At 40.3% G+C, this 25,934-nt stretch overlaps 1 protein-coding gene across 1 annotated transcript; it reads right to left on the minus strand.

The window, feature by feature from the left end:
- Positions 1-11,531: 11,531 nt before the first annotated feature.
- Positions 11,532-16,338, minus strand: LOC114109733 (THO complex subunit 2-like). Its single transcript, XM_027959224.2, is given in 3 exon segments — positions 11,532-14,800; positions 14,803-15,324; positions 15,327-16,338. Coding segments are annotated over 3 exon segments (4,773 nt in total). The 5' UTR covers positions 16,324-16,338; the 3' UTR covers positions 11,532-11,546.
- Between the last annotated feature and the right edge of the window lie 9,596 nt (positions 16,339-25,934).

Genomic DNA, 25,934 nt, shown 5'->3' on the forward strand with positions numbered 1-25,934 from the left:
ACAAGTCTGTTGTTCCATGTCCAGTTCTAACTGTTGCTTCTTGACCTGAGAAATACAGATTTCTCAAGAGGCAGGTCAGGTGGTCTGGTATTCCCATCTCTTGAAGAATTTTCCACAGTTTGCTGTCATCCACACAGTCAAAGGCTTTGGCATAGTCAATAAAGCAGAAATAGATGTTTTTCTGGAACTCTCTTGTTTTTTTGATAATCCAGCAGATGTTGGCAATTTGATCTCTGGTTCCTCTGCCTTTTCTAAATCCAGCTTGAACATCTGGAAGTTCACAGTTCACATACTGTTGAAGCCTGGCTTGGAGAATTTAGAGCATTACTTCGCTAGCGTGTGAGATGAGTACAATTGTGCGGTAGTTTGAGCATTCTTTGGCATTGCCTTTCTTTGGGATTGAAATGAAAACTTACCTTTTCCAGTCCAGGCCACTGCTGAGTTTTCTAAATATGCTGGCATATTGAGTGCAACACTTTCACAGCATTATCTTTTAGGATTTGAAATAGCTCAACTGGAGTTCCATCACCTCTACTAGCTTTGTTTATAGTGATGCTTCCTGAGGCCCACTTGACTTCATATTCCAAGATGTCTGGCTCTAGGTGAGTGATCACACCATTCTGGTTATCTTGGTCATGAAGATCTTTTTTGTACAGTTCTGTGTATTCTTGCCACCTCTTCTTAATATCTTCTGCTTCTTTAGGTCCCTACCATTTCGGTCCTTTATCGAGCCCATCTTTGCATGAAATGTTCCCTTGGTGTCTCTGATTTTCTTGAAGCACTCTCTAGTCTTTTCCAGTCTATCATTTTCCTTTATTTCTTGGCACTGATCACTGAGGAAGTCTTTCTTATCTCTCCTTGCTAGTCTTTATAAATCTGCATTCAAAAAGGGTATATCTTTCCTTTTCTCCTGCCTTTAATTTCTCTTCTTTTCTCAGCTATTTGTAAGGCCTCATCAGACAACAATTTTGCCTTTTTGCATTTCTTTTTCTTGGGCATGGTCTTGATCACTGCCCCTTGTACAATGTCACAAACCTCTGTCCATAGTTCTTCAGGTACTCTATCAGATCTAATTCCTTGAATCTATTTGTCACTTCCACTGTATAATCATAAGGGATTTGATTTAGGTCATACCTGAATGGTTTAGGGGTTTCCCATACTTTCTTCTAGCTCAACTTCTAGCAAATCAAATAATTTGAGAAGTCAATTTACAGTTAAAGAGATGGGAAACAAAAGGTCTTGGTAGAAATTTGTGTTAAAGCCATATAAAATTTCAGTTTTCTCATATGAAGAAAAACACTTTCCAGTTCTAGAATTCAAAGTGTTTGGTAATTTTCTCTATATACTAATTGAAGAATTCAAAATATTACATATATATTAAAAATAACAAATATCATCACAGTGTTCACTCTCCATTTAATTTATATTAACATGAAATTCACTCATTTATAATTCAGTTACTTTCATTTTTCCAGTTTTACAGAGGATGTAACAGGACATAGAGTTAACGTGTTTGCCCCTAGATCATGAAATAGCAAATAGTATCCCTCAGCAGTTGAGCACTGGAGTTTATGTTCATAGTCATTTCACTATATTACCTCTCATAAATAATATTCTCCTGTAGCATGGTATGAATTTTATTTATTACATCACATTAAGATTCTTTTTACCAGCTATTGCATAAAGCAGAATCAGTGATCCATGATTAGTCTTGCTTCTGATGCAGTCATGATCAAAGATAAGCCTAGGCTTTGAGAGGAAGTATACAAAGCAATAAAACGGAGCCCATTAGCAGAAAAACAATAGTCATTATTTAAATTCCCTGTTTATTATTGATACAAACAGAGACCGTCACCACTGTCTCTGTCCCATTCCCCACCCCTGTCCAAAAAGACACAGTTATATAAAGTAATAACTGATTATTTGAACAAATAACAATGTATTACTCTACATATTCACACACACACACACAGAACCCTGCAAGTCACTGTTTTGCCAAACCATTTTGATACACTGGGGGTTAAGGTGCTTGCTCTGAAAAGCAAGGTACATTTAATTTGGGGAGTGAAAGATCTTTTTCCCACTTAGTTTCACATATATTCTGTTTTTCACTTTGTGCTCTAAATAGTAGTTAATTGGGACTATTTAACAGATTGCATACGTGGCTGCTGAGAGTAATTGTATCTTAACAACAACTGAAGGAGTTTTTACTTAATTTGCAAGCGGTTTGGTTGAGAATGACCTTGCCCCCTACAGTTGGATTCAAAGAGTTAGGCAGAAGCTAAAGTGCTCCTGACTGCAGGAGGTGAAACTCATTCATATTCTTTTGTAAACAAATTAACAGTGAGTTGCCAGTGTGTTTTCATCCTCCCCAATCACCTTAGCAACGAGGATATAGGAACAGCATGGACTTTCCTCAGAACGTGCAGTTTTTCCTAGCACAAGAAGACAGCAACAAATGGAACTGGCAAAATTCCCAATTTATTTTAATCCTTGAAATGAGTCTCAGAATTTCCATGAAACATAGATTCCAATGTAAAAAGAAAGGGCTCATCTTCTCTTGTATATGCAATTGTTAGTTATTTCTCAGTAGGACTATACTTATTTATTTTTAAAATTTTTCTTGACATAGTTTGACCAAGTTCAAATTAATTTCAGTCCAGAAAGAAAAGGAAGACATATTTCCAAGTAATGAGGCTAGGCTCATTTGAATGGCAGGCCACTGATGGTAGTTATATCTTATTCTTCTGTGTTTGAGGAATATGAGCTCTAGGAAGTGGAGAAAGATAAAACCACATGGGAATTATGAAGTCTACTGGAGTCCTTGGGGTCAGATGGAACCTGGGATAGGACAAACCCTGCCAGAAGATTGAAGTCAGTTACGTGTAGGTAATGAGCCAGAGAGCTGTGTTTTGTGTGCTTTCCCAGCCATTCTCACCCTTCCCACATGGGAAGGTGAGAAGTCTGTTCATTCGTGGATTTCTTACAGTTTTGATTGTTGCTGATCTTCTCTTAAGACAAAGAACTAGTAAAACTAAAGCACAAATGTACTTAGGAACTATCCCGTAGGACCTCAACCACCTAACGTCTCTACCTTCACTCTTTAGTATTTATCTTCACTCTTTGATCCCTGAAAGATTAGTTCCTCTAATAAATGTTCCACACAGTTCAAATATCAGTAGTAAGAATTTTATGTCCACACAGTTAGCAGGTGGTTTGTCCCAATATCCAAAGTTTAAAAAATAGATTATCAAAAGAAAAGGCATTTTTTAAATGTCTTCATCATCGTTGTGTTTCAATCTGGAAATACTTGTATTTTATTGCTACATTTGAACTAACTTCTAGTTAGTGTCTGTGTTTAAAAGTTGTAAAAATAGTTTTACTTTGTTTAGTGAATTGCGATAGCATGAGCTGCTTTTACGCATTTTCTGTCTTGCATTGATGTGAGGAGAATCCATGCTGGCCTTGTTGGAGAAAAGATTTTATAGCATGTATCCCTAGTACCCCCACTCCTACCCTTTAAAATAGTACAAAGTCTGGAGTTTTAAATGCTGTCATGAAATGCAAAAAATAAAAACTATTAGACGCTGCAGGCACCCTTGTAAATTTGAAAACAGCTGGTGATATAAACCAAGTCTTAAACTAGTTCTTAAACAAGTTTGTAACATGAATCCTGTATCTTAGGTTAGGTTCTCCAAGAAACAGATAGAGACAGATTTTCATGCAGGAGTTCATTAGAGAGTAACCTTGGATTCGCATCAGTAAGGAATAACAGAAGCAGGGTTCGAGAGAGGGAGAAGTTGAAAAAGATTGCATGAGAGCCTCAGCAAATCCCACACGGAACCCTGAATCTTGAATGGCTCTTCAGAGGTCACCCAAATGTACTTTTAATATACCATCACCAGCCAACATGGAGCAGTCACTAGATGTGGGTAGCCAGGGGGGAAAGGTCCTAACATTGGGCAGTGCAGCTCCCTTCCGTTGAGGCAATTCCTAGAAAAGAACTTAGCTCTATAACAAAATCAACCACACTCATAACAGCTAGGGAAAGGAGGGCATTGATCCTGACATGGGGATCTGGATTTCAGAGTGCAGTATCCACAGATATAGCTCAGAACTTGCAAAATTCAGATCCTCTTGTTTCATATAAGCTCACCATCTAAAATAATCTTTTCTAGGATTCTGGGTTGATGTATGGGCTTTCCTTATAGCTCAGTCAGTAAAGAGTCTGCCTGCAATGCATGAGACCTGGGTTCGATTCCCAGATCAGGGAATCCCTTGGAGAAGGAAATGGCAACCCACTTCAGTATTCTTGCCTGGAGAATTCCATGGACAGAGGACCCTGGTGGGCTACATTTCATGGGGTCGCAAGAGTCAGACAGGATTGATGTATAAGAGGAAGGTTAGGTGGAAACAGCTACAGCCCTCACCACTGAAGCTGGTCTTGGGAACACAACTGATACTCATCTCCTTTCTTTACTATCCCTTCTAGATTCCCTTCCGTCTCAAATAGCACATCCCCTGGTCCAGTTGGTTTACATCATGAGGAAATCCAAGCCCTCATTCCTAAAAGTTCTAATCCTCTGATCACCATGCCCTTCTCAAACTGTGGTGTCAGTACTTGACAATTTACAGTCAGAATTGGGTAAGGAATACCAAGAAACACCATGCTGGATCTCCAGGCTGCCAGAGGTATTTTTGCCTCCCCTAATATGTAATGGCAGTATCATAGACTCGTCATCATCATGGTCCATTATCTCAGCCAGGATGGTAACTTGTTTTCAGGCCTTTTGGCACAAGGAATCCGAAATGCTAGTTGACTGAAAACCGAACTTAAAAGTGTTGTTGGTAAAAGCATTTATCTTTGATAACAGAAATTTTAGGCCTGTGAAGCTTGTCATTATAGAGTCAGAGGCACAAATTCTTCAAGGGGCTCTGTAGGACTGATAGCAAAAGGGGCTACTCACTATCTTCACATCTTTTATTCCCTGGGGACATAGCACTGTATAATGATCACTAATTTAGGACGTGTCCTATGTCCTAGAGGATGACACCCCATCTTTGAAGAGTATTATCTTCAAGCTTAGGTGTCAGCTATAACTTCAAAAGGCAGTTCTATTACTCTAAAGGTCTGGTAGCTTTTCAGTGGTATGGTCTGTTATAGGAATAGTGTATTGTTTTGTTATAAGTCCTCTGCCAAACCTCTTTTGCTTTAAAGTGGTCCTTGGTCTGAAACATTGTCAGGTGTAATACCATGTATGTGAATCAAACATTATGTAAATGTTGGAGATGGCTGAGGTCCTATAAATGGAGAATTCAATCTGATACCTAGAAAATATCCTGATTCTAGTAAAGATAAATTGCTACATTTTCCAGGAGATAACTGAGTTGCCACCAAGTATCTTGTTGGTATCCCTTAGAGATGGTGCCATATCAAGTCTTAGTATTGGTCTTTGTTGCTGTCTGGTTGGACATCTGACAGCAACAGGTAGATAGATCAGCCATAGTCAAGGCAAGGCCATGACATTGGGTGGACCCATGCCTAGTGTCTATCCTGACACCATGAATACCCTATCTATGCTCTTTTTGTGCCAGCACTGCAGTTGCTGATAGCAGGCTGGCTGTCACATGTCTGCCAGTAGCAGAGAGTCATTCTGTCTGTCTAGCTGTTTGGAGCCTCTTTCATGGTAAATGCTCCCCGGCAGGCGTAACAAGTTATACATGGACCTGTCACTATGACAGGCCCATCATCAGGCCCTTTCTTCAGACCTCTGATCCCTCAAAGTTTCCATTTTCTCCTTACAATTTCTCATCAAGAAGCCACACCAATGCCATCCAAATATCTCATCCTCTGTTGTCCCCTTCTCCTCCTGCCCCCAATCCCTCCCAGCATCAGAGTCTTTTCCAATGAATCAGCTCTTCGCATCAGGTGGCCAAAGTATTGGGGTTTCATCTTCAACATCAGTCCTTCCAACAAACTGATCTTCCAATGAATTCAAGACTGATCTTCTTTAGGATGGACTGGTTGGATCTCCTTGCAGTCCAAGGGACTCTCAAGACTCTTCTCCAACACCACAGTTTGAAAGCATCAATTCTTCAGTGCTCAGCTTTCTTCACAGTCCAACTCTCACATCCATACATGACTACTGGAAAACCATAGCCTTGACTAGATGAACCTTTGTTGGCAAAGTAATGTCTCTGCTTTTGAATATGCTATCTAGGTTGGTCATAACTTTACTTCCAAGAAGTAAGCATCTTTTAATTTCATGGCTGCAGTCACCATCTGCAGTGATTTTGGAGCCTACCCATCCATAAAAAGTCTGCTACTATTTCCCCATTGATTTGCCATGAAGTTAAGGGATCAGATGCCATGATCTTAGTTTTCTGAATGTTGAGCTTTAAGCCAACTTTTCACTCTCCTCTTTCACTTTCATCAAGAGGCTCTTTAGTTCTTCTTCACTTTCTGCTATAAGAGTGGTGTCATCTACATATCTGAGGTTATTGATATTTCCTGGCAATCTTGATTCCAGCTTGTGCTTCATCCAGCCCAGTGTTTGTCATGATGTATTCTGCATAGAAGTTAAATAAGCAGGGTGACAGTATACAGTCTTCCTGTACTCCTTTTCCTATTTGGAACCAGTCTGTTTTTTCATGTCCAGTTCCAACTGTTGCTTCCTGACCTGCATACAGATTTCTCAAGAGGCAGGTCAGGTGGTCTGTATTCCCATCTCTTTCAGAATTTTCCACAGTTTGTTGTGATCCACACAGTCAAAGGCTTTGGCATAGTCAATAGAGCAGAAGTAGATGTTTTTGGGGAACTCTGATGCTTTTTCCATGATCCAGCGGAGGTTGGCAATTTGATCTCTCATTCCTCTGCTTTTTCTAAATCCAGCATGAACATCTGGAAGTTCACGATTCACGTACTGTTGAAGCCTGGCTTGGAGAATAATGAGCATTCTTTACTAGCATATGAGATGAGTGCAATTGTGCGGTAGCTTGTGCATTCTCTGGCATTGTCTTTCTTTGGGATTGGAATGAAAACTGACCTTTTCCAATCATGTGGCCACTGTTGAGTTTTCCAAATTTGCTGGCGTGTTGAGTGCAGCACTTTAACAGCATCATCTTTTAGGATTTGAAACAGCTCAACTGGAATGCCATCACCTCCACTAGCTGAGTTCATAATGATGCTTCCTAAGGCCCACTTGACTTCATATTCCAAGATGTCTGGATCTAGGTGAGTGATCACACCATTGTGATTATCTGGGTTGTGAAGATCTTTTTTGTATAGTTCTTCTGTGTATTCTTGCCACCTCTTCTTAATATCTTCTGCTTCTGTTAGGTCCATACCATTTCTGTCCTTTATCGAGCCCATCTTTGCATGAAATTTTCCCTTGGTATCTCTGATTTTCTTGAAGAGATCACTAGTCTTTCCCATTCTATTGTTTTCCTTTATTTTTTTGCACTGATCACTGAGGAAAGCTTTCTTATCTTTCCTTGGTATTCTTTGGAACTCTGAATTCAAATGGGTATATCTTTCCTTTTCTCCTTTGCTTTTGCTTCTCTTTTCACAGCTATTTGTAAGGCCTCATCAGACAGCCATTTTGCTTTTTTGCATTTCTTTTTTTGGTGATGGTCTTGATTCCTCTCTCCTGTACAATGTCATGAACCTCTGTCCATAGTTCATCAGGCACTCTGTCTATCAGAATAGTCCCTTAAATCTATTTCTCACTTCCACTGTGTAATCGTAAGGGATTTGATTTAGGTCAAAGCTGAATGATCTAGTGGTTTTCCCTACTTTCTTTAATTTTAGTTTGAATTTGGCAATAAGGAGTTCATTAGCTGAGCAACAGTCCGTATATAGTCCATATATAGCATTAATTTGGGCCATTTCCCTTCATATATAAAGTAAGTCCTGGGTTGATGCCTGAAGCTCTGTCCTTGAGAGAATTTTCACTGGTCACCAGCTTTTATGGCCACAATTGAATGGGACTATAGTAAGCATTGGTCCACTTTCAGGTTAAACATAGAGACTGAAAAGTGAAACTTGCTCAGTCGTGTCCGACTCTTTGAGACTCCATGGACTGTACAGTCCTTGGAATTCTCCAGGCCAGAATACTGGAGTGGGTAGCCTTTCCCTTCTCCAGGGGATTTGCCCAACGATTACCCACCCATAAACCAAACTAAGACTTTTTCCTTCTTCATCAGCTAATCAAAATGCTGTAGGTGTGAACTGAGAGAGAGGCATGAATGTAACTGTTGGAGATGCCTATGGATCTGGGTCACCTGCTGTTTGTCTGTGTATGGTCAGTCCTGTCAGATTCTTTGAGACCCCGTGGACTGTATCCCTCTAGGCTTCTCTGTCCATGGAATTTCCCAGACAAGAATATTGGAGTGGGTTGCTATTTCCTACTCCAGGGAATCTTTCTGACCCAGGAATTGAATCTATATCTTTTGCATCTCCTGCATTGGCAGGCAGATTCTTTACCAGTGCATGACCTGGGTAGCTAGGGCCACCTGCTAAAGCAGGTTATTTGTGCTGCCCAGCGCTGCATGTGCAGAATCCTGGATGGACATTCTAATAAGAGAGAGCTGCTCATGATGGAATATGGCAGGACTCTTACTCTTATGACTTTCTGAGTTCAAGAAAACCCAGCTTGGATTTCCCTGGTGGCTCAGTGGATAAGAATCTGCCTGCTATGCAGGGGACACAAGTTCTAGCTCTGGTCTGAGAAGACCCCACATGCCTCGGGGCAACTAAGGCTGTGGGCCACAACTACCAAGCCTGTGCTCTAGAGCCCATGAGCTGCAACTACTGAGCCTGCCTGCTGCAACTATTGTAGCCCATGAACCTAGAGCCTATGCCCCGCAACAAGAAAAGCTGCAGCAATGAGAAGGCCATGCACTGCAGTGAAGAATAGCCCTCACACATCGCAACTAGAGAAAGCCCACATGCAGTAACAAAGACCCAGCTCAGCCAAAAAACAAAGTTGGTTTAAAATAGAAAAACCAGCTTATCATGGACAGCCCTTTTATAAATGATGGACCATGCGGTCATGTGATATTCCATGGTCAGAGAGCCTAACTCTATCAGACCCAGAAGTAAGCCTGGAAATGTTTTGAGAAGATTGGTGATTCCCTCCTGCAAATAGCATGATCTTATTCCAAAATGCTGATGAACTTGGTTGTGATTTTTCTAGTGGAGCTTACCAGAAATTCCACATGAAATTGTTTCCCATCACAGCTACCTTTATGTCTTTAGAGTGGCACTGATCTCTGCCTTTCTTTCTGAGCTTGTTATCTTTGTTAACTTACAGTATTGGCAGATGTGGGCAATTTCAGCAGCTTTCACTTGACCTTCCCAATTAAATAACTGTTATTCTACAGGTCTAGTATTAGGGTTCTTACAATTCCTTTGTGCGTCCATTCCAATTATACATTTGGGGAACTGGTGACATCACCCACCTATGGGTATAGAAAAAGGAACCTACTGAAAACCAGACCTGTGATAGGACTCCACTTATTACTTGGCTCCTCTATGCCCCTACTCTAACACAAGAGCTGTAATGGTACTTGAGGTCCCTCGGTATTAATATTAATGCAAACCCCATGTTCAAGAATCATTACAATGTCTGGATTTTCTCTTTCTCATAGTATAAGTTTACCCACATAAAGCATCATGTCCTTTTGACAAAGAACCAGAAGAATCATCACCATGTCTACTTGCAGCAGCAATTCAAGGCACTTCCTTATGGGGACCCAGCCTCTACTTTCGCGACTTCTGGGTCAGAAAACTGGCTGAGTTTGAAAATGGCAGATAAATATGAACTTATGTTAGGACAGCGTCCTCAAGCTCCTGATCATTTAACTTTGATTTCTTTAGATTGTATACATTGAATAGTTTCTGTTGGCCCATCTCTGTTGGCTCAGATGGTAAAGATTCTGCCTGCCTCCTTGGGAGACCTGGGCTCAATCCCTGGCTCAGGATGACCCCATGGAGGAGGGCATGACAACCCACTCCAGTATTCTTGCCTAGAGAATCCCCATGGACAGAGGAGCCTGGCAGGCTACAGTCCATGGGGTTACAAAAAGTCTCACACGACTAAATGTCTAAGTACAGCACAGCACTAGTTACGAATGTTTCATTAATCATCTCCACAGTTTGTTAATCAAGCCCCCTGGTGCCACTCCATCATGATGATTATACCCACATTGTTTCTGACTGTTAAATGCCACCGCCTGTTTTTTTTAATCTTCTGGTCCTATCAACCCTATTGCTATGAGGAAACCTACCATGAACACTGATCTTTTCCTGAAAGACCCTAAGTTATTCAGTGATACTGGGGTTCCTCTCACTGGTGCATTTCTTATCATATTGGTAAATAGTGCGTTCTCTGGGCCCTCCCACAGAACTTAGTCAGCTGCTAAACATTTGGACCTTATATAACATATCTATTCCTGTGCACTCACACTTCTCTAAGCCTTTTGATCTCTACTGTTCGCATGGCAGTTTGGAATTTCTAGCTTAATTAGTAAGGGTCATCTTTTTTCCAGGATTCTAAAAACCCACAGCCTCCTGGCACTGATTCCCAGGGTCCTTGCCAGCATATTATGTCCTGTGTCACATCCAAGTCAATACTATACCCACCAGTTCCTGATAGTATGTTTCCTAAGTCCTATGACACTCTCTTCCCTCCCTTAACAAGCCCAGCACTTCCCAGACCAGATCATCTTGTCTCTTGACTGTAGTTTTGTTGTCTGGTGGCCAAGAGAAAAGGTGTAGACAGATTGGAAGGGAGGAAGCTGCATATTTCTTTGCCAAACAATGACTTTTGAATTGTTTCTCAAGCAAAGTGAAAGTGAAGTCACTGAGTCATGTCAGACTCTTAGCGACCCCATGGACTGCAGCCCACCAGGCTCCTCCAACCATGGGATTTTCCAAGAAAGAGTACTGGAGTGGGTTGTCACTGCCTTCTCTGTTTCAGTCATGAAGCTGTCATAATTACTGGGCAAGGGAAATTTTGATGACACATTTAGGGACACATTAAAAGATAAAATTGGTATCACTGTTAGAACATATGAAGATCATCTTTCCCAGGAACTGAAATTAAAATTTTTACAAGAAACCAAAATTCTCAAGCAATATAATCATACCAATATTGTAAAACTCATAAAAGTTATCACACAAATACAGCCTATCTACAAAATTAAGGGACTTGTTCCAGGACGTGATGTCGTCTCCTTTCTGAGAAAGAAGGATGACTTAAAACAGTTAGTGAAATTTTTATTAGATGCTGCTTCTGAATGGCAAATCTCAGGTAAAAATTGTATACACCAGGACCTTGTTGCAAGAAACTGCCTGGAGGTGAAAATAATGTTCTGAAAACCAATGACTTTGGTTTCTGAAAGCCAATGACTTTGGAATGTCTCATCAAGAGGATGGTGGTGTGTATACATCTTCTGATTTAAAGCACCAGAAGCTCTCAGTTATAGGAGATATCATTCTGAGAGTGATGCATGGAGCTTTGGCATCCTTCTCTGGGAGACCTTCAGCTTAGGGGTCTGTCCACGCCCTTTTTGCCACCAGAGGAGATTTTATCCATCTTTTCAGATTTAAATGAGTTGCTACCTTTTTCTTTGCCTGAAGATTTTGACTTATTTTTTTCCTTGTCTCTCTCATTTGGATAAGGAGACTCACATGGACTTTCACTTTTGTGTTTTGAAACCCCCATTGTTCCATTTTCCTCTTTCCGCCTCTTGGTTAAGTCTGGTGGCACTTCTCGGTCATTGTTTGAGTGATCCCTTTTCCGCTCTTTCCTGTCCTTTTCATCTTTTTTTTCTCTTTCTCTGGATCTTTCCCTTGACTTGTCCAAATCTTTCTTGTCCATTTCTCTCTCCTTATTCTTGGACAGTGGTAGAGGAGTATGATTAATGTAGAGCTTTGCTGAAGACTCCTTGAGTTCGATGAGACTGTCCTGTAGACAATGAATGGAGATGACAGGTGAGCTGGCATAGTTCTCAGAACCCAGAGGAACTTTGGGAAGTATGGCTGTAACCTTTACTGTTGAGGAATGTGATGGAGAAGGATGGGTATCAATTTTGCGATGTTTCTGTTCCCTTTCAGGCTCTGCAATATCTGATCGGGGAACAGGTGACTTCAAGGACCCAGAAACTGGTGTTTTCTCTCCTCCTTTAACATTTTCCTTTGATTTCATTTCCTTTGCTATATCTCGTTCTCTGGACAGCTCCTTCTCTCTTTCTTTTTCTTGAGTTGACTTTGATTCTACATTCGGGACAGTGGTCTTGAATTTCTCATCTTTAGCTTTTTCTTCCTTCTTGAATTTTTCTTTCTCTTTGTCAGATTTAGGTGTTCTTTCCTTCATCTCTCTTGCTTTTTCATCTTTATTTGGCCGTTCTTCCTTTGGTTTTTCTTTACTATCTTTACCAAGTACTCGGGCCTCTGGAGTAGTAGCTGGAGTCTTTTCTTTTTTCTCTTTTTCTTTCTCTTTTCCTTTCTCTTTGTCATTTTCTTTAACAGCTTTGCTGCTGTTAGAGCCGCTATTTCCATTACTTGAATTCCCTTTTGGTGCGGCACTAGAAGCTTTATTAACAGCTTTCACACGACACTGAGATCTCTCCTTCAATTTATCAGTGTCCTCGATACTGCTTTCGTCCAACTTAGATACACTTCTGATCAACGATGAAGAAGGCCCACCACCAGGCCCATTTTGTACACTGGCAACTGCATTCCTCAGAGGGGGGTCTTTGTGATGAAACTCATTTTCAGGTATCATGTATGACTTTCTACTTTTCAACTGCCCAGAGTAGCCCATAGCCAGTGCATATAAATCTGGCCTCTTCTCTTTTTCCTCTTGGCAGATTTTATGCACTCTTCTTTCCAAAGCCTGACCCAGATTCAAAACTTTTGGGTACCAAGGAAGTATTTTTGTTAGCACAATCAAGATATTCCTGATGTGAGTATATTCACCTGTTTCAAGGCAATGTACTGATGCCTTGGTTAGTTTGTAATGCCATTTGTGTACAACATGTCGAAAATTTTCATAGTCTAATTGATCAGCTTTATTTCCACCATCAAATCCAGTTGCTCGTAATATAGTAAGGAATCCTGGATAATTTCCACATTCCTTTTCATATGTGGCTCTATCACTGTGCCACCTGGTCACAGTCTCTAACATGCAGCAAAGGAATCTCCCATATCGACTAGCTTCATTTTCAGTACAGCTTGCGACTGTGTAAATTATATCAGAGAAAACTCTATCATAGCAAAGAAGTGTGGAAAAATTTGGAGTTTTCTGTTGATGTACCAATTCAACAAAACGAGCACAGTAAACAGCATCAATTGCGGAAAAAATACATCGAGGAAATATACACAACTGTAGAAATTTTGTGATGGTCTCATTTTTGGTAGATTTTGCTAAAAGCCAGTTGTCCTTTTCCAGTTTCAGTCTCTGCAGAACTCGCTGTACATGTTCCATCTGTTTCTTTTCTTCTTCAAGAAGCTTGTCCTGAAGGGCAGTACATCGCTCCTTCTCTTTTTTCTTTTTATTTGGAGGCATTTCCTGATTGTCATCAATTGCTTTCATCTGGACTTTAAGTTTATTGACTTCCCGTTCATAGCTGGTATGTGGAACTGCAAGGTCATACATTGTCAATGACCAGAATGTGGCACAGAATTGAGGACTGATGTCATCCCAGACTTTGGAAACGTGTAAGGAAACCACTGCTTCATGAACAGGAGCCATCACCATTTCACATGATGTGATGTACTTATGAACTTTATGCTGCTGTTTACTTCCCTTCTCTGATTTTTTAAGTTCATCATACTTTGACGAAATATGGTGTGCATACATTGGCCTAGACAGGAAAAATGCTGCATCATGAGGTGTGTGAAATTCATTACAGAGCACATCAATTGAAGGCACTTGCTTTATATAATCTTCTGTGCTTAGATTAGATGCTAAAAAACCACCAAACTGTACCAGGGTATCATGGCACTGATCATAGAGTTTTCCCACAAGTTTTAAATGTTTCTCTTCACCTTCCTGAAAGATTATCCCATTCCTCTGCTGAGCCATAAGCAAGCAGAGAGGAAGAGCAAGATCATGGTCTAATAGTGCATCCTTTAATCTCTGGGAGGATTTTTTAGTGTTTCTTATCTGGCCAAAATAACCACCCTCAGCTTTTAGTTGCTCTCCACCAGTCATGGCTTCTAGTTGCTCCATTGTCATTTCTTCTGTAATTTCTATTCCTGCCATTTTTTGTATCACTTCTTTCAGTATAAGCAGGTCAAAACTTTTCCCTGCCTTTAGCTGATTAGCCACATACTGAAGAAGACCAGCAAGATCAATTGGATATTTACGAAAAACTGCACCACAGAAACTAGCCAGACTCTGAAGCCAACTTGAGATTGTTGTGTCGTCATGTTTCATTTTCTCCTTTTCTGGATTAGCTAAAGCTTCAATGATACAATAGGCCAAGACATCATAATTCAACGAAGTGAGGTATTTCAATGAATCGATTACAGGTGTTATCAAGTTATCATACTTCTGTATTTGTGACAAGATATAATCAAACAAAATGGTTGGATTGCTGTGGCTCAACTTCCCAATTTGTCTTCCAGAAGGCTTCACATTTTCCTTGGTTAGACGCTTCATGATATATTTGGCTCTGTCTATTGTTTGAGCTTTAACTTTTACTAAAAGTGCATGACTGTTGTAAGTTTCATTCTTCCACTGGCCATACAGACGGTATCTATGCTGATACGGAAATATTTTAAACATTCCCATAGTTCCTCAGACATACAAGCATTGCAGTCCATCAAAGAAAGAGATGGAAGTAATACCTGGTCAGTAATGCTAAGCAAACAGCTAAGGATAACTTCCGTTTTCTCTTTATCTTCTCGTTTGCTTCCATCAGACTGAAACTCCTTCATAAACGACTTGCCTATCCGCACCATTTTTGCGAATAAAATGGGATCGTGAGAAAGGTGGGGACCAAGGTAACAGAACATATTGAAGACGTCTCTCCTCAAATCTTCAAAGCTCTCTGCTTGTTTTGGTGCTCTCTTATTTTGCAAAGCACTAACAGGTGAACCTTTAGCGCCTTTAGGAACACCAACTCTTCGGTAGAGAGGCTCAATAGTTATATGAATAAGCTTGCAAATAGCAAGGGCTATTAGTTTATGTGAAGCTGCGTAGTATGGCGGCATCTGATCCATAATGCTCTGCGCATGCTGCCAATCCCCAATCTTTAACAAGGCTTCCAACAAACCAAGTTTTTGGTTGTCAGGTGGTTTCTCCATTTTTCCTCTTTTTCCTTTTCTTTCTCTCTCTCGTCAATTTTATCAGAAGACAATACAACCATTGTAAGTTTTCTAACGATCTGCTTAGCTTCTACAATTTCTTGTTTGTGTTCATCCATAATGCAATTATCAGCTGGAAGAAGATGTACATAAAGATCATCTAAATCAATAAGGTTAAATTGTAGAAGTACTGCTGCAACTCTGTATAAAGATGAAGGAGTCTCTCCAATTGGTTCCTGATAAAACTTGAATTTGAACCCAAGAATATGACACAGTGTTTGCGGTTCACACATACTCATGTAAGATTCTAATAAAGATATAAAGAAGTCATCGTGTTCTGGCCTGCATTCAAACACTTCTAAAATGACATCCAGAACTCTATTGGGATCCAGATTAAAGCATCCTATTAAAGATTTTATATTTTCTAAGATTAAATCACTAGTAATATTTCCAGATAAATCTTGCCCCAGTTCAGCAATCAGCTTGGCATAACCTTCATTTTCTTCTCTTAACAAATTAAATTTTTGCTGCTTATAAAAGAGTTTTGTCTTGATTTTAACTGACTTTTGATTGAACTGCTGTGATTGTTTGATAAGCCCTAACGATTCCAATGTTTCTGGATCCAAGCGTTCCTTTAGAACTGTGTCTGAAACTAAATACAAACATGCTAATACCAATCGTGTAAAATAGTCTCCTTTGCTTTTTTCTTCTAAACAATTTGTCTCAATATCTAATATGCAGAACACATCAGCAAGAATGGAGGGCATATCCTCACGAAATTCACTAATGTCACTAAGAACATTAGATGCCTGTTCATGCTTTAGATTTCCTTTAATGACATGGTATGATAATTCATAAAGAGCTTGCTGGAAATCTCTATAAGTTGAACTATCGTGGCTTTTATTTTCACTGAGGATCCGGCATAAACGTAAAAATTCGCCTCTCCCTGATTTCTCCCAGTTCTTTATCCACTCTACGGGAATCACCACAGTTGCGGCCGCCATCTTCCCCTCACTAGTAACAGAGGCGGAACCGGAAGTTGTACGGCGCCGGTCTGCAGCATGGCGGTGCCTGTCTCTGCAGGCCGATTGCTCCGGAGACTGCTCAAGCAAAGGGGGAATGAAAAATTTTCAATGGGGAGAATTGAGCCGTTGATGAATAACCAGATTGTCCAGAAAAAATCTAGGCCATGTTTTTCAGTGTGTAAACTCAAATATCACCATCACAGATCTCGGGGTCTCTCACTCCTGCCTAACCAACAAACTGACGTTAGTAAGTAGAGTTGCCTGGTAGAAGTGGAGAATGCAACTTTGTCCAGAGATCCACTACCTTTAGAATTAACTCTGCAAGTTTTTCTGCCCTTTCACAGCAGGAGGCAAATATATATATAGCCACCCAGTAAACCATCTAACTTTCATATTTTTCCCTAAATTAAGTATTAATCACCCTCAGCCTTTATTATTATTCTCTAATGAGTATGGAGAATATATTCATTTTCCTTTACCCTATTGAATTTTTGCTGAGACTTCTGTAGTAAGATTAACAAAAGAAAAACAATCAAAAGTTTAACATGCATACTTCATGGTATACATGGGAGATACTCAGGGAAAAATGAGTAATTTTCCAAAGTAGCTTAAATTTTAGACTTAAATACCATCTTTACTGGTTTCCCTGGTGGCTTAGCAGTAAAGAATCTGTCTGCCAATGCAGGAGATGCAGATTCAGGCTGTTGGCCGGGAGGATCCCTGGAGGAGAAAATGGATACCGATTATTCTTGCCTAGGAAATCCCAAGAACAAAGGAGGCCGGTAGGTTATAGACTGTGGGGTCGCAAAGAATCAGATATGACTAAGTAACTAAACAACAACAACCATCTTAATAGAAAGGGAAGGGGAATATGGGATTCTTAGGGAAGAATAAATAATTTTTAGGATGAGTGGGCCTTTTCAGAAGACTAGATGTTTGGGAATGCATGTAAGAATTAAAGATTTTAAAATTAAAAAAATAAAAAACTAAAAAAATGAAAAAAAAAAGAAGAAGACTAGATGGTAGGTATGATAGTCTGTGACAATGTTTGTCACGTTGTCACCTTCTATTCTTCTCTTCTTTGATGAGTCAATCTCCCCTGACTGATGCAGTTCCCAGGGAGGGGATCTATGACAGTTGAGTCTCTTTTGGAGGATCTGTCTTTAGGCAAAAAAGGGAGTTCAGAGAAAACCTCTTCCTGCATTTGCTGTTTTTCAAGTACCTACAGCTCAAAATAATCAATATACCAAAATGGCATATTTTAGGGTGGCATGCTCTGAACTCTTGCAGTTGTATTTTGGGGTGACATTCTGCTACCTTTTAAAGGCACCAAGGACCTCCCAGGTGATGCAGTGATTTAAAAAAAAAAATCTGCCTGCCAATGCTGGAGACACAGAGATGCAGATCAGTCCCTGGATGGGAAGATCCCCTGGAGCTGGGAATGGCAACCCACTCCAGTATTCTTGCTAGGAAAAAAATCCCATGGACAGAGGTGCTTGGCAGGCTACAGTCCATGGAGTTGCAGAGTTAGACATGACTACGCGACTGAGCAAACACGGCACAACGAAGGCATTACTAGAATGAATCATTTGATTCCCCTTTTCTTAATATTACTGTTCCTTCCTGAAATTTATAATACCTGGGACAGTCCCTATTCCCTCCAAGTTTACCACCTTGAAAGTTTAACAGTTTCACCACTACAGCAGGCCAGGGTACCCATAATCTACCAGCCAACTGGTAGGTGACCCAACTCCAAAATCTTCAGTCTCCTTTCTAGGATGACTCCTGACATTAACAACCGTAGGTTGAATCCCATTGCATCCAGGTGGGTTTTTGGAGAAACTCCTATAACTAACACCCACAAGGAAGTGAAGGAAACAGGGTCGGGTTGAGGGAGAAATTAAACTGATAACAGTTGCAAAGGAAGTCTCAGCTGATCACATGGGGAGCTCTGAAACTGGAATACTCACCCCAGTAGTACATGGGGGTGGTGAAGAAAGGGGATCAGAGGTTAGTTTTGTAACTTCCTATATTTAAGAGTCATTGGATGTGTATTGCTTAGAATATTGGGCAAAGCAGGTCTTTTCACTTAAGGGCAATTCTCGGGGAGAGACTGCTGGGAGAGCTCTGCAGGCCTCTCACAGCCCTGGAGGTTAGGAAAATGAGAGTTTCTGCCTGGAAGGGGAATCTGGGCCATGCAGCAGACACTTTACTTTTGGTTTTGAGAGTCCTATGTGATTTGGGGGCAACGTATTAGATAGATTAATGTTGTTAAAGCTTGTAAGCTCTTAACCACACACAAATGATATAAGGAAAGATAATCTAGAGCTAGGTATGGCAAGGAGATCCAACCAGTCCATTCAGAAGGAGATCAACCCTGGGATTTCTTTGGAAGGAATGATGCTAAAGCTGAAACTCCAGTACTTTGGCCACCTCATGAGAAGAGGTGACTCATTGGAAAAGACTCTGATGCTGGGAGGGATTGGGGGCAGGAGGAGAAGGGGACGACCGAGGATGAGATGGCTGGATGGCATCACGGACTCGATGGACGTGAGTCTGAGTGCACTCCGGGAGATGGTGATGAACAGGGAGGCCTGGCGTGCTGCGATTCATGGGGTCGCAAAGAGTCAGACATGACTGAGCGACTGAACTGAACTGATGGCAAAGGGAAGATTCAACCTAGAATTATAAACTACAGAAAACTCAGAAGTACATAACTTAACACCCCTGGATAATCAAGGATGGACAGTGTTGGGGAATTATCAAGTGCCCTTGTGCTAAAGCATGGTTTCTTATTTCATAAGTCACCAGAAATTTGAATTTTGTAAGAGGAAAGGAAAGCTTGTTCTCATCTGACTTTCCTGAAGGCTTGTGGTAAAGTAAGAGTTCATGGTGAGATTCTTTGGCAGTTAAAAACAAAAAGTCACATTTCTGAACATTTACTGAGTGGTCAGTATGGAGACCTCAGATAAGCAAATGCACCATCTGGAGGTTTGATTGTGGCTTATTTAAATCTAGAAAGGGCCTGAAAAGTTTGTATACAACTTTAGTTGTGTATTCTGTAGGCAACTGTAAGTGTTGCATAATCTTAATTTTATTCTCTATATCATATTGGTGCATATGTTTGCCATGATTAGACAATGGCCAGCAATAAATAGACTTGAAATAGTGGATTAGGAAGTACTAGTTTTAACTCTTTGATGATTTCTATTATGATAATACAAAAGAAAAAAACCACCAAGCAGGGCATCCCAAAGAAACTGTATAAGCAGCTAAAGTAAATAACCAAAGAGAAGAAAGAGTAGATTTCAAAACAAGAACTTAGGTCTTTGCACAGTTGTCTTCAGATCAGTCAAGTTGTGTTAAAGGGAACCCAGGCAATGGAAAATGTGGGACTCTCCGATCATCCATTCTCAGGCTAAAAATCATCTAATTAGTTTTTTAAAAATAAACTGACTTGAGTTTGAGATGGAAATAATTATCTAAATTCACTTGGTAATAAAGCAAGTTAGAATTTATTGAGTTATCGTAGCTGTACACTTAGACTTGTAACTAATTTCCTCATTTAGACATCCATTTATTAACAGTTTAATTGCACAAAAATGACTATGTCACTAGGTATTCATTTCCTTTCCCCTTGTTCACTCACACCTACTATGTTTCAGACATTGCCTGGTATAAGGGATAAAAAATGACTAAGAAACAATTCCTGTCCTCAAGGAACTCACTGTTTAGTAAGGTAGATAGACATGAATATGATACAAGCTACAGAAAAATACAGGAAAGAGAGTGAGTCATTAAATAGAATACTTATTGACTACCTATCATGTTCCAGGTTCTAATATTGATGAAATAGGGATAAAGCATTATATGTATTCTCAGTAAACTCATGGGAGGGAATATCTTGCCTGGGCTCAATTGTCTTTGAACGGGAAGGGACATATCATCATCAGACTGGAATGATGTGTGAGAATATGTAAGTTTTGGTAATTTCATACTTAATGATTTCAATAGTCCAACTGAAATAGATTTCTATCTTTTCATAGATAGAAATAATGCCAAGGTGAATTTTGGCTTCCTCATAGTGCCAAGGTGAATTGGCAAGGTGCCATAGTTCACAGTGCCAAGGTGACTTTTGGCTTCCTCAGTAGTACTTATTCATCTGGTTATAGGAGCTGAGAGAAAATTGTAGATGTCTAGGTTGGAATACTGCCATAGTGGTGAAGATGGAAAGGGAGTATGGGAGCTGAGGATACTGGCAAGAGAACAGTTCAGTAGATTACTGTGCTCTTTGTAGCCGAACATCAGAGATTATAGATTCTAAGCAAAGTCAGGAACAAAGTGAAGGTGACAGCTGAGAAATTGGAAAAAATAAATCAAGTAAATTTAATTTGATGAGACTAATGCGTATGCTAGGGTGACGGAGTAAGAGCTGGAAAAATATGAGATTGTTCTTTGATGGCAAGTTAATGAAGCTTCATGATTCAAAGGAGGAGACTTCCAAGTCATGATAAGAGCAAGTGAATGTGAAAGCCAGTGGAGTTACAGAGATCAAAGCACCATGAAGGGGCAAGGGCATCAGAGAACTCATTCATTTACAGCTGAGAGTAAGCAGAATGATGGTGCAAGTTGGGGTGGAGAGGAAGGAAGTGGTCCTCAGCGGAAGGATGATCACCACCCAGTAGCTCACTTCTCAGGGATCCTCAGAATTACACTGATTGGTACATTCTCTTGCCTGGAGGAGAAGGTAAAGATGCCAGTGAGAATTATCTCTGGGAGGCTGAGTTTTATCTTGGCCCATGCTCTTCTTGTCAGAAAGATCTAAGGTCTCTAAATGAGCATTAAGGAGAGAGAACTTAGTTCTCGATGCAAAACAGGAAGTTAGCAGTATAACCTGAAAGATCTCTTTACTTTATTGTTAATTTCCTCTTTAAAAAGTATTTTCTGCCTGGTTGCTTCCTAATTAGAAGGATGTGGGGCAACAGAAAACTCACTATCCTGGGTCTCAGAAAATCTTTATAACCCAGTTTTATCTCCTGGATGAGATATCACATAGACATTTCATGTAATATCCCTTACCCCATTCCAGAAAAAGTAACAGCATTTGGAAACTAATCTGAGGTAGGAAGAAATACACTGTATTAAAGAAACTAAAAGAAAACCACTGAGATTAAAGGGAGACAATGAGGTGGAACTCTACCTCAGAGAAGGGTGAGGACAATCAAATAAGTAGTGGGCATGAGATTGCTTTTGTATTATAATACTCAAACAGATGTTATCATTGTGCTTATTTTTTGCAAGTGAGATGCTGAGAGTTACTTTAAGCTTTCTGTATCATTCAGGACACAGTCAGAAAAACACAAACTACTCTAAGACTTCCAAACAGAGGGCTTTAATTACACTGCTTCCTCAATTTGGGTCACCAAGAAATGACAGCTTGGGACAAGGATTTGAGCACATGTGATTTTTCTGAAGGTGTGCTCTTTAAGAAAAGTGAAGGAGAGAGCAAATCAGGATAAAGAAGAAGATAGAACCAAGCAAAGATGGGACTCAAGCCATGCACAGCCTTGGCCTGATCCACAGGGAGTGGTCTCTAGGTCATAAACCCTGCAGAAGAATTGTCCCTCCCTTGACAAAAAAGGGTCAGCATTTCATAACCATCAGCACTGGCTGCGGCGGCTCTGTCAACTCCATCAGATACATCTCAGAGAAGGAGGCTGGCTTTGAACTCTCAGCAGTCAAAACTCATAGTAGCAGGGCAATGGGTACCTCAGGCCAGTAAGGAGACCTAGAAGGAGCTGCACTATCTCCTGAAACAGCTGGTGAAAAAACAGAGACACCTATGAGGAGATGGTGAGGCCACCCAGAGTTTGGCAAAAGCAGAAAGAAGCTATCATTCCTAGGCCTGGAGGGAAGCAGAAATGATATAAGAGCCCACAGCCAGGATGTTTTGTGGGATGCAGACATGGCAGGCATTAACCAGAAGGAGCTGGGACCATAGGAAGAGGAGCTGCCCGGCAGAAGTCAGAACTAGGAAAGAGATGCTGCCACGCAGGCATGTGTGCTAAGTTGCTTCAGTCATGTCTGACTGTTTGTGACCCTATGGACGGTAGCCCATGGTTCCTCTGTCCATGGGATTTTCCAGCCAAGAATATCGGAGTGGACTGCCATGCCCTCCTCCAAGGGTTCTTCTGGAACCAGGAATCAAACCCACGTGTCTTATGTTTTGTGCATTGACAAGCAGATTCTTTACCTCCAGCACCACTTGGTGTTGCCATAAATGCCATGAAAATCAAAAGAAAAAAAAAAAAAGAGGAAAACATCACTGCCATCTTCCTTCCTCTGACCCCACTCTTGCCTCCCATTGGATGAATGAACCTACCCACAGCCTGAGGAAGGTCATTCCTTGCCATTCAAACCAGGGCAGGAGAAATTTGAGAAATAGACTCAAAGTCAACACATTAACTGGGCACCCACTAGAGAAACTGAGAGCAGCTACTGTTAGGAAGGTGAGGGCCATTATTTGAGGGCAGAGTGTTTAGATATAAGATTCTCCACATTTAGTGAATCTTTGGATTTGCATAAGGAAAGCTGGTTAAGACATGGAGTCTCTGAAGAGGCAGCTACCCAAACAAAACCTGGGGGATCCAGAGCCAATTTGCAACCCCAAAGGTTGCTCTGCATAAGGAAGTAGATTTATGAGTACAGTGCTTATTATTAATTTCTAGTGAATATTCTGAGGATATACAGGTATCCCCTCTAACTTCTTACCTTCGCTACTTTCTAAAGGAGTAAAATTCTATTTATAGGAAATTGTTTGGGGAGAGGGGTGGCAGGGAGAAAAGATGTCAGTCATCTTTGGGAAAGAAAAGAGAATTGTTAGAACCATTCCTGATCTTGAAAACCTATATCAGCAACACAGCTTTGGCAATAGCATAGAGGGTTCCTGGGGAATGGAAACCAAAAGGGCAGTTGGGGAAAAAAAAAGATATAACAAAATAAAATAGACCAAGACAGCACACAGGTTTTGGAAACTAAATAACCTATTTTTGTCATTCATTCCTCAATTAAAATTGATTTCTGCATTTCAAATCTGCCCTTTTATTTTATTGATCACATTGCCTCTTTTCATAAAAATATATGCTATCACATTTCTCCCCAAAGTGACTCTGAAAATGTGCACTATGTGATAACTTGCAAGATACTTATTTAACACTTTAGAGAAATGATCTATAGACATTTTGATGAAATGCTTTATCCCAGTCTCATGCTTGGTTGGTGGTATTTTACAGGTTCTTTTGCAAGTAGGTTCATTTAAAAAAAAAACAAACATTTTTTTCAGGTGGTGATGAGAAATGGGTAATTTATAACTTGATAATATCATACCTAGGTGCTTCATTGTCTTGGGACTCATATATCTTGATTGAATATAAAACATCACTATTTGAGTCTTAGAAAGTATTTGCTAATAGATATTTTTCTTCCTTATTAATGAGAATTAAAGGATTCTGGAGGCAGAAAGTTCTAATCAATTCAAGCATTACTACTTGTTTCCCTGAGGAGCCTTTCAAAGATCAAATTCATGTTTTCATGCAAGAACTTTCTGAAGAACTTGAAGCAACTGTTAAAGCATCTGGTAGTTTAAATGGTTCTTTCTGAGAAATATTAAACATTAGCTTTCTAAAATTGCACGATTATAGAAAGAATAAAATGAATTCATGTACTAGAGTGGACTGAGGGTTAGCAAACAAGTTCCATATAGGAAGAAACATGGTTAGCTTTTTAATTTTTCTGCTTTAGGATCTCCCCTTTCACATCCCTAACATCATCATTCTTTTGTCTAAATGTTACACAATGGTGGGAAATGACAAGAAAGAGAATGCTGAAGAGGTATCAGTAGAAAAAAGCTGCCAAGAAGAGAGTGTTGTGGGATTTTAAATAGACTAGAGAAGGGACATGGGTCTGCCTTACATGGTGTAGGGAGTAGAGTTTTGAGCAGAAAGTCATATTTTGAGGTTATCTAGTCTCTCTTATACCCTTTAAGTAAAATTGTACCTGATATAAAATAGATCATGGAAAAATTAGAAAAAGCCCCTAAAGTATTACTTAAATGTTCTCTCTGCTGGCACCCCTATTCCCATAATCATAAAAGCCCCAAATACATGGCTTGATTTCTACAAGTTACTGAAACCAATTAACCCATGAATTTTGTCACCATCTCATTAAATGGGAACACAAAGAGATTTTTTTTTCTTTCAAAAGAAGCCTCATTCTTGGATCCTATGGCTTTTATCCAGTCTTCCAGCAGCTTTCCTTCCCTCACTCTGGCTTCTAAAGTCCATCACCTTCATCAGCCACACATATCTACTGGGCTCCTGCCTTGTGGGACACAAATTGACCTGTGCTATGTGCATGAGTGTGTGTGTGTGTGTGCTCTGTCACTTTAGTCTGTGTCTGACTCTTTGCAACCCTACGGACTGTAGCTTGCCAGGTTCCTCTGTCCACGGGATTACCTAGGCAAGAATACTGGAATGGGTTGCCATTTCCTCCTCCAGGGAATCTTCCCAACCCAGAGATCGAAACTGCATCTCCCACATCTTCTGTATTACAGGTGGATTCTTTACCCACTGATCCACCTGGGAAGCCCAACCTGAAATATGGAGGATACAAATAAAGGGGACTGGGCTCTGCCACTTAGGAACTCCAGACCTCGCCACCTCCGTATGACAGCCTGGTACCCTCCTCTTCCACCTTTTAGTGATTCTACCAACCTTGAAGCTTCAGACAGCTGCCCCCTTTCTATGAGTTCTCCAGTATGAATCTCCCTTACTTTCTGGAATTAGGAACTACAAAAATAGAGAAAGAGAGTTATCATAGGCCAGGAGATAGAGTAGCCAGGAGATACTTTTGAAGTAAAAAGACATGAAAAGCTCAGCCTGGAAGAATCAGCCAGAATGGTTCAAGCATGGAGGGGTAGGAAGGACTGTCTAAGGATGGAAATGATGCATGAAAGGGGCAGAGGTGTGGAGTCAAAATCCAGTCTGTGTTTTGGTTAAACCACTTTGAAAAAATTCTGTGTAGGAAAATAATGATGGCATAGATCAGTGGTTCTCAAATGTTAAGTCAGTGTTGTCCGAGAGAAATGTGTGTGTGTTTATGTGTGTATGCAATTGTGCACTCGGCCGTGTCTAATTCTTTGTGACCCCATGGACTGTACCCTCCAGGCTCCTCTGTCCATGGGATTTCACAGGCAAGAATACTGGAGTGGGTTGCCATTTCCTTCTCTAGGGGATCTTCCCCACCCAGGAACCTGTGTTTCCTCCATTTGGCAGGCAGATTCTTTACCACTCTGCCACCCGGGAAGCCCAATGCAAGCCATATATGTAATTTCTAGCAGGCACATTAAAAAAGTGAAATAGGTAAAATTCATTGTAACAGTACATTTCCTTTAACCTGCCCAAAATAATTTCAACATTTTATTAATTTAGAATATCATTTACATGACTTTCATATCCTCTTTTGTACTGGATCTTTAAATTTTATTGTGTTCTTGATATTATAGTCCATCTCAATTTGGACTAGCCACATTT

The sequence above is a fragment of the Ovis aries genome, chromosome 1 (assembly GCF_016772045.2).
Source record: "Ovis aries strain OAR_USU_Benz2616 breed Rambouillet chromosome 1, ARS-UI_Ramb_v3.0, whole genome shotgun sequence".
Classification (NCBI taxonomy): domain Eukaryota; kingdom Metazoa; phylum Chordata; class Mammalia; order Artiodactyla; family Bovidae; genus Ovis; species Ovis aries.